This window comes from Phragmites australis, chromosome 14 (assembly GCF_958298935.1).
Source record: "Phragmites australis chromosome 14, lpPhrAust1.1, whole genome shotgun sequence".
Taxonomy (NCBI): Eukaryota; Viridiplantae; Streptophyta; class Magnoliopsida; order Poales; family Poaceae; genus Phragmites; species Phragmites australis.
The window spans coordinates 27,390,205-27,397,665 of NC_084934.1; the positions used below are offsets into that span (position 1 = coordinate 27,390,205).

The following is a 7,461-nucleotide window of genomic DNA, read 5'->3' on the forward strand; positions in this document are numbered from 1 at the left end:
CCGGTAAATAAGAAAGTATGCTTTGCACAGAGCACAGTAGTCGCACCATTTCGTCTTGATTAGATCTGTGAGGCAGAATAGAGCTTTCAGGCTTCGACATATCCTAAGTTGGACCCAGCACTGTGGCTTGTTCCTCTTCAGTGATAACTAAATCTATCTTGAACTGGACTAAAATAACCACACAAGGACGCACTTCGACATGACATTGTAAGCTAGAGAAAAGGGAAGCGGTTGCAGCGGCACCGACATGTGAAGGTAGGAGATTTCCCATAAGATGCAGCTGCTGAACTTCCGTACTTTTCATATCGATATGAGCAGGTGCAGATCACTGCGCTCGAAACAGACGCCATGGATTATGAGACCTCTGGCCAGCTCTGCTTCTGCTCGCCTACGGGCGCACGCAGGGGGCGCATCGGCGTCCAGGCCCCGCGCTCCGCCGGAGGCCGAGCTGGGGAGTGGCATTTCCACAAACACATGTCCGGTCGCACCGCCGTCGCTGGCACTCTTCGCCGACCAGCGAGCCATCCTCCACTTATTCCGTCTCGGTGAAACACCATCTGAGGCTGACGAGGAAGACGATGCGCCTAACTTGGGTCGCACAGGCCCGATCGGAGAGCTGGCAGGTATTTGAAATCTTGCCGCCATGCTCAGGTCATCCCCTGCGTCCCAAAAGGAGATCTCTGGTGTAAAATCACGGCGACGTGCTCGCTGATATGTAAGCTATTTTTTAGTGAGCCTTACGTGTTAGCGACGACTTCGGAAAGCAAGGCTTTGTCTCCGGCCTTCCTGCTCCCTCTGTGTCCATGCAGAGCACCATGAAGCTCAGAGCACAAGCGATAGTGCTAGTGGCGGTAGCCCATGTTCTGCTGGCGCTGCCGATGGCGCAATACTACTGGCTCAACCCGGAGATCTACGACTCCGGCGGGCTGAGCCGGGGCACGTTCCCGGAGGGTTTCGTGTTCGGGACGGCCGCGTCGGCGTACCGTGCAAGGCATTCTGAAGTTCTGAATCATCGTGGCCATGAAATCACAGTTTAGAAGGACATGCAGTGGAACAATAATCAGAAGAAGAGGTGGTGATTAAGGATGTGGAATAGGCCTACTTGATCGAGCTACTTTCACGCATTTGCAGGTGTGATCGGATTCTTTTATCCCTAGCAGCCCAACAGTTCCAGCTCGCTCAATGCATATTCCTTCATCCATGGCTCAATATTGCAGCGGCCGCGCGCGATGGAAGGCTCCGTGGTGTGCCGGACGCCGTGGCCAGCGGAAGCCGGACGCCTGGCATATCGGCCAAGGGCCATGCATCTGTAGTTTTGTACCTGTTGAAGATGCAAGAACGATGGCTGACGTCGCAGGCACCAATGACGTACAAACCAAGTCGCAAAAGGTGGGTTGCCACACAAAATTTTAGTTTCAATAATTTGCTACTAGAAACGGTGTCATCTTTGATTATTTTCCATTTTACCAAAAATAACTGATTTTGATTTCCATTTATCTATTCAGACAGTATCAAATGACTCTTGTACCCTTATTTCACATTTGTCCGCCGATTCACCGGAGATTGACCGAGACTCACGACGCTCATCTCCTAGACTGAGACTCACCATGAAGGGGCGAGGGAGGACAGGAGTGCAAGGGAGCTCGAGGGAGGACAGGGGCGCGGCAGAGGACATGGACTTTGGGCTAGCAGGAGCGTGAGGGAGCCGCAACGTCGAGGACCGGGTTTCCCCGTGAGTTGGCGCTCGCCGAGGGGAGCCAACAGTGGAAGCGGGCGATTCCGGGGGCTGTCTCAATCGGAGGCTGATGATGAGCGCTAGCCACCCCCGCCACCGTTGATGCTGAACGCCGGCCACCCCTGCCACCATCTTTGGCAACCTGCACCCTCGCCGTCGCTTTAGAGCTCGGTGTACAACTCGGATGTGGTCAAATTGAAGATAAAGAAGGAGATTTTAGTGACTTGTGTTTCGTGTGTAGATGGTTTTGATAGGATGCAGCAGTCATCTTTTGTTGATGAGCCTTCTTCGGTTTCCACTAATGTACAATGTTCCCTTTTCTTAAAGAATTCAGTTTGCAGCGTCGATTTTGGTTTGAAAAAACAGAAAATGTTCATGTGGAGGTTATCAAAAGATCACATGAACAAAAGATGGGAATGTGGAGGTTATCATACAGAATTGAGTTTGCAGCATCGATATTCTTTGCAGAACAAATTTTCCTGACATCACTGGAGTACTTATACACACCTTTGAACTTATATTGTCAGTATCTTTATAAAAGATGCCATGCAAAAGTGAAGACAACCGCCGGAATCGCCCGCTTCCACAGTTGGCTCCCCTCTGGCGAGCGCTAAATCGTAGGAAAACCCGCTCCCTCAACTCTGGCTAGCTTGAAGCTCCGGGGCTTCCCTCGCGCCCCGTCCTCCCTCACCCTCTCCTGGTGAGTCTCGGTCGGTCTCTGTGAATCGGTGGCCAAATGTGGATAAGGGTACAATAGTTATTTAACAAGGTCTGAATAGATAAATGAAAATCAAAACTAATTATTTTGAGTAAAATAGCAAAGAATCAAAGATGATATAGTTTTTAGTGATAAATGGTTGAAGCTAAAATTTTAAGTGGTGACTAATCGAAGCCCACTTTTGCGATTTCAATTTATCAATTCTCTCCGATCCAGGGGTGGACGGTATCTACTATCTAGAATGCCGGCAGCGCAACCGGCGGCAGGGTGGCACAGCAGCATCTCCTCCTTGGCTCCTTGTCCTCGCATCGTTTGCCGATGGGCGTGGAACCGGCGCAGCCAACCCCCTCCGCGGCCGCGGTCACCGCAGAGCAGGCTTAGGATCTCATCGACGTAAGGCCCAAACCCCAAACCACCACCTCCGCCTCCGCCTCATCGCGGGATTCTATTTTCCTTGCTCGTACGCTATGCTCTGAAGTGAGGTGGATCCTTCTCCCCCTTAAGGGCTTGTTTGGATGCCAGGGAGCAAAAACCACATGGAATTAAACCCCGAAGGGGATTTTGCTTGTGCCAATGACACCCCCCTCCCAGCAAGGGATAAAAAACCCCGCTTGGGAAAAGTTCCTGGTCGTTGTTTGGGAGACACATGGATAAAAATCCCGGCCAATAAAAAAAATTCAAAAAAATCAGAAAAAAACAAAGATTTCCATGACACATGGGTCCCTTCCAAGCTTTCTGAGCTGCATTCCATCAAAAAGAAATGCGCTATAAGCACAAATATAATATCTCGCAATTCAATTATGCTAGATAGGGTCACTAAAATCAAACAAGATGAAACAAGCAATCAGAAAATAAAACAAGCAATCACAAATGAGCTCAAGTCAATTATGCTAGATAGGGTCACCAAAATCACAAGATGACAAGGTTCAGACTGATGGAACAAGCAATCCATATCCCTAACTTAACCCTCCCATTAGAACAAAGTCCCCTCTCATCAGAGTGCTACACTGACAAGGTTCTCTTCTCACAATACTAGTATCCAGATACAAAACAGAATGATGAAGCAATGGTGGTATCCGCAGATTTTCCATAGGTGTCATTATGATCCTTCCTCGCATTACGAAAATCTTCTATAGGTGTGGCAGGAAGAAGCTTAACCCTAGGCAGTAGATTGACAAGTCATTAGAAAATACAGCAAAATAAGATATGATGTAACTATATCTTTGCAAATTAATGAATGATGGCGCAAAAAAAAAAACTGCAGCAAAATTGTTGTTAAGCTACAGTATCAGGCAAAAAAAAACAATAGCATTGATGTTTACTTCCGGTATCAGGCAAACAAAAAATGCAAAGTGCATACCTTGGGAGCAATTTCACCTTTAACCCACAGTAGACGAACTTTTGGGTTCTTGAAATTGATGAAAATTTCTCTATTCAGCTCACACTTGAAGATACTTGTTGCCATTGCCTTTTTCTCATCTGAAAGTTCTTCAATTGATTCTAGAAGAGCAAGACAATTCTTGATGGAATAGTCATCTTTCGGCTTTGTTGTTTCATTAAGTTCATCCATAAATTTTTTAGTTTGCTTCTTCCTAAAGTTGACATAGTCTTGTAGAACACCGGCAACTTGACTTTGCTTTCTGTTTTTTCCATGATCATCTCCTTTCTGTCCAGAATAAGATGAAGTGGTATTTTCTACTTCATCATCCATGGTATCACTTGATGCCCTTTGCACATCCAAATTTGCAAAGAAAGGGTTCAAGCCAACATTAGGATCATCTAGGTTGACATGTTCTGTTGGTGGCGGCGGCTGCTGCTCAGTTGGCTCAGTTGATGTGAAATTTAGATCACCTATAGCAATGCTCCCTGTTTCATAGTGGATAAATGCACCTAAATTAACTGAGATACAACATTAGAGAACATTACTTATATGCCACTAAATAACAGTCAATATTAGATATTTTCAGAATAGCACTGAAAAGATCGTCTGAAAGAGATCTGAGTCTGAACTCTGAAGGCAGGAAAGGGTTGCCTGAGTAGTTCTCAAGAGCTGATAGGTTTGAAAAGTCAATAACAACCACAGTTAAGCATTAAACTATGACAATACTGAAACCAACTTGATTCAGCTGAGTGGTAATCAGTTCTTTTTCGGAGACAATATAATTACCCCTAGAAAATACTAATTTGACATAATAGTTTGTTGACGAAAATATTGAACGGTTTATTTCAGTCTAAAACCACCCTAGCAGAAGCGTGAACATGTCATGGAGAACAGCACGTTTTTCCAAGAGTAAAACTCCTTTATTTTTTTCCTATGGGGAAAACATAAAACTATATCTGAACCTTGCTCTTCTGCAATTAGGATCTGAATAGATGATCTAAATCAGGTGATTTTATATGTACTGTAGCTGTATCTACTTGAATGTACCTTGCTAACTTCCAGCATAAATCCCAAATGCTATTGTACGAAAAAGAAATATTGCGCATTATATATGTCATACCTCCAAATCTAATGAATCAATGTTTCTAATGTATCTGGAAGAACTTATTAGAGATGGAAATGCTATGCATGATAAGATGTCCAAATATAGAACAATACCTCCCAAATTTGTCAAATCTACTGACAGATCGGAAAGACTAAAATCCTAGATCTGCTGTGCTGGCCTAGTACACCACAGCAGATCGTCTGAAAGAGTTGCTTTAGACTGCAAGAATTCAAAGTAACACCATTTTCCCTTTTCACCTTTTAGTTTTATACTATACATATGCATCATAATTTGATTTCTTTTCTATCCATCTATTTTCCTTGGAAATCCTACTAGAGTGCTCGTTTTGTGTTGCCCAGTGAACAACTACTCTCCTCAAACTTGATGTAGAAACAAGAAACAGAGAAAAGGTAGCTTTCATACAAAGGGAAGGGAATGTACTTCAGTACAAAGCAAAAAACACAGACCAGCAGAGAGGATAAATTACCTTCATACAATTGTGCCAAACTTTCATACAAAGGGAAGGTTTTTGTACGAAATTTCCTCACCTTTGGAAAGTCCTATTGAATGCAAAAAGAAAATTGTTAGTAAGATCAAATCAAACCAGCAATAATACTATTAACAGAGGCAAAGGGGATGGTCTTACAACAATAAATTTATCCCAGATGTATGGTTCAGCATTGATCATGCACATAGAAGCATTCCAACCTGTACCACTTTGCTTCCGCGCATCACGAATTGCCTTGTAGCTTCCTTTGAGTTCCTTCTCCTTTTCTTGTATCTGGCTTTTTGTAAACCCAGTTGATGGAAACTTTTCGTTGAACTTCTTGACAATGCTTCTCCAACCTTCTGTTACCCAACCATTTTGGCCCCTGAACTTTTCATGATTGTGCTCATGGAGTAGATCAGCAAGCCCTTTCTCATAAGTGAAGTTCCAGGAAGCTCTTGACCCTTCTTTAGACATGGCTATACTTAAGAAAAACATTAAAATGAACTAATTGTATAAGAATGAAGCATGTACCAGAACTAGAAATACATAACTAATACAACTTCTACAGCAGTGCATGAAAGTAATTATTAGATAAAGCAGTAAATTACATCCATTAGCTTTAATTAATACAACTTCTACAGCAAACAAGTTTCTTATGCATACTAATATTGCTTGTCATGCCCAGTTTTGATTGTATTGGTCCCACATCTGCATAGCAATTTGATCTCGAAGAACAGTCCCATCATCAATTTGTAAGCTCACTGACTCCACATCATTTTGATAGTTGTCATCTCCCTCTGGCAGATCAACATAATCAATTTGTGGGATATAAGTAGGTTGGTGATCCAACCAATCCTCATCTCCATTTAGGTCTCTAATTATGTTATGAAATACTGCAGCTGCAGCTGGAATCTTTATCTGAGATTCTATGGGATGATGTGTACCCACTTTCAGAATTTGAAACTGCTTCTTTAGAACCCCAATAGCCCTCTCAATATGGTTTCTGAGAATTGCATGGCGGTGGTTGAATAGCTCCTTGTGATCTGCATATTCCCTTCTTCGAGATGAGCGCCGCCTTCTAAACTCACTGAGGTGGTACCGAACTCCACGATAAGGCGCGAGGAATGATGGTGTGTTTGCATACCCACCATCTATAAGATAGAATTTGCCCTCTGGCACGTGAAACCCCTTTGTAATAGCTGACCTAAGGACTCCAGCATCTGATGCAGACCCTTCCCACCCGCATGAGATAAATGTGAAGTTTAAATTGAAGTCGCACACTACCATCACATTCTGCGATAGTGTGCCTTTCCTATTCCTATAGGGGGGGGGGGCTTTATCTTCTGCAATAGTGATTGGGACATGCGTGCCGTCGATGGCACCAATGCAATTCTACATAAACAATACAAACTTAAGACAAAGAAAAGGTTGGGGAAATTGATGGATCTAATGTATATGGCTCACCTTAAAGAATGACCAAAATCGAGGGTCCGATGCAATCTTGGGGTGAGTTTGGTTGGAACTAGGAAGCTTCAGGAATTTGTAGGTGAGAGTAGGAATTATATCAAAAAACGCCTTTATGTGCCTGTGGATCGTTTCACCACTATGTTGAAATGCCTTTTGCATCCTTTCATTGCTAGCATTGTGCAAGATCATGAACATAAACATTCCCAATTGCTCCTCAACTCTAACACCGCGTGTGTCACGAAGTAGACCCTCCCGCCTAAGATAATTTGATGTAGCCTTAAATATCTCTGGCTCCATGCGGAACTCTGACCTACACCAACTCTCATGCCCCTCAAGAATTTCTTTCATCTTTTTAGCACCAGTATATTGTGAAGTAAGTACTGGCCTTTTTTCATCATTTAGACCTTGAAGTATGGCAGGAACAATTACAAAAAACAGTTCGTCATCCTCTTCTTCCATCTGCATGAATTTCCCAATTCTCTCCTTCCTATATTCCATAATCTCATTCCTAGAGCCCATTATCTAGCAGATAGGATAAGACTTAGATATATTATCAATTATTTGT

General features: G+C 43.5%; 2 protein-coding genes across 2 annotated transcripts; both read right to left on the reverse strand.

Moving 5' to 3' along the window:
• Positions 1-3,139: 3,139 nt before the first annotated feature.
• LOC133890385 (uncharacterized) lies at positions 3,140-5,903 on the reverse strand. The gene is made up of 4 exons (XM_062330774.1): positions 5,586-5,903; positions 5,427-5,499; positions 3,814-4,352; positions 3,140-3,193 (listed from the first exon to the last, which is right to left on the reverse strand). The coding sequence occupies exons 1-4, from the start codon at positions 5,901-5,903 to the stop codon at positions 3,140-3,142; spliced, it is 984 nt and encodes a 327-aa protein (XP_062186758.1).
• Positions 5,904-6,864: 961 nt separating this feature from the next.
• Positions 6,865-7,461, reverse strand: LOC133891779 (uncharacterized). Its single transcript, XM_062332526.1, has one exon. The coding sequence runs from the start codon at positions 7,413-7,415 to the stop codon at positions 6,876-6,878; it is 540 nt and encodes a 179-aa protein (XP_062188510.1). The 5' UTR covers positions 7,416-7,461; the 3' UTR covers positions 6,865-6,875.

Bases quoted from the DNA above. Each gene is read 5' to 3' on its own strand.
- LOC133890385 (XM_062330774.1), bottom strand. From the start codon at position 5,903: ATGTCTAAAGAAGGGTCAAGAGCTTCCTGGAACTTCACTTATGAGAAA. The intron at 5,500-5,585 runs GTAAGACCATCC...TGCATTCAATAG, and splicing joins TCTGGGATAAATTTATTGTT to GACTTTCCAAAGGTGAGGAA. The intron at 4,353-5,426 runs GTAATTTATCCT...GTTGTATCTCAG, and splicing joins TTTGGCACAATTGTATGAAG to TTAATTTAGGTGCATTTATC.
- LOC133891779 (XM_062332526.1), bottom strand. From the start codon at position 7,415: ATGGGCTCTAGGAATGAGATTATGGAATATAGGAAGGAGAGAATTGGG.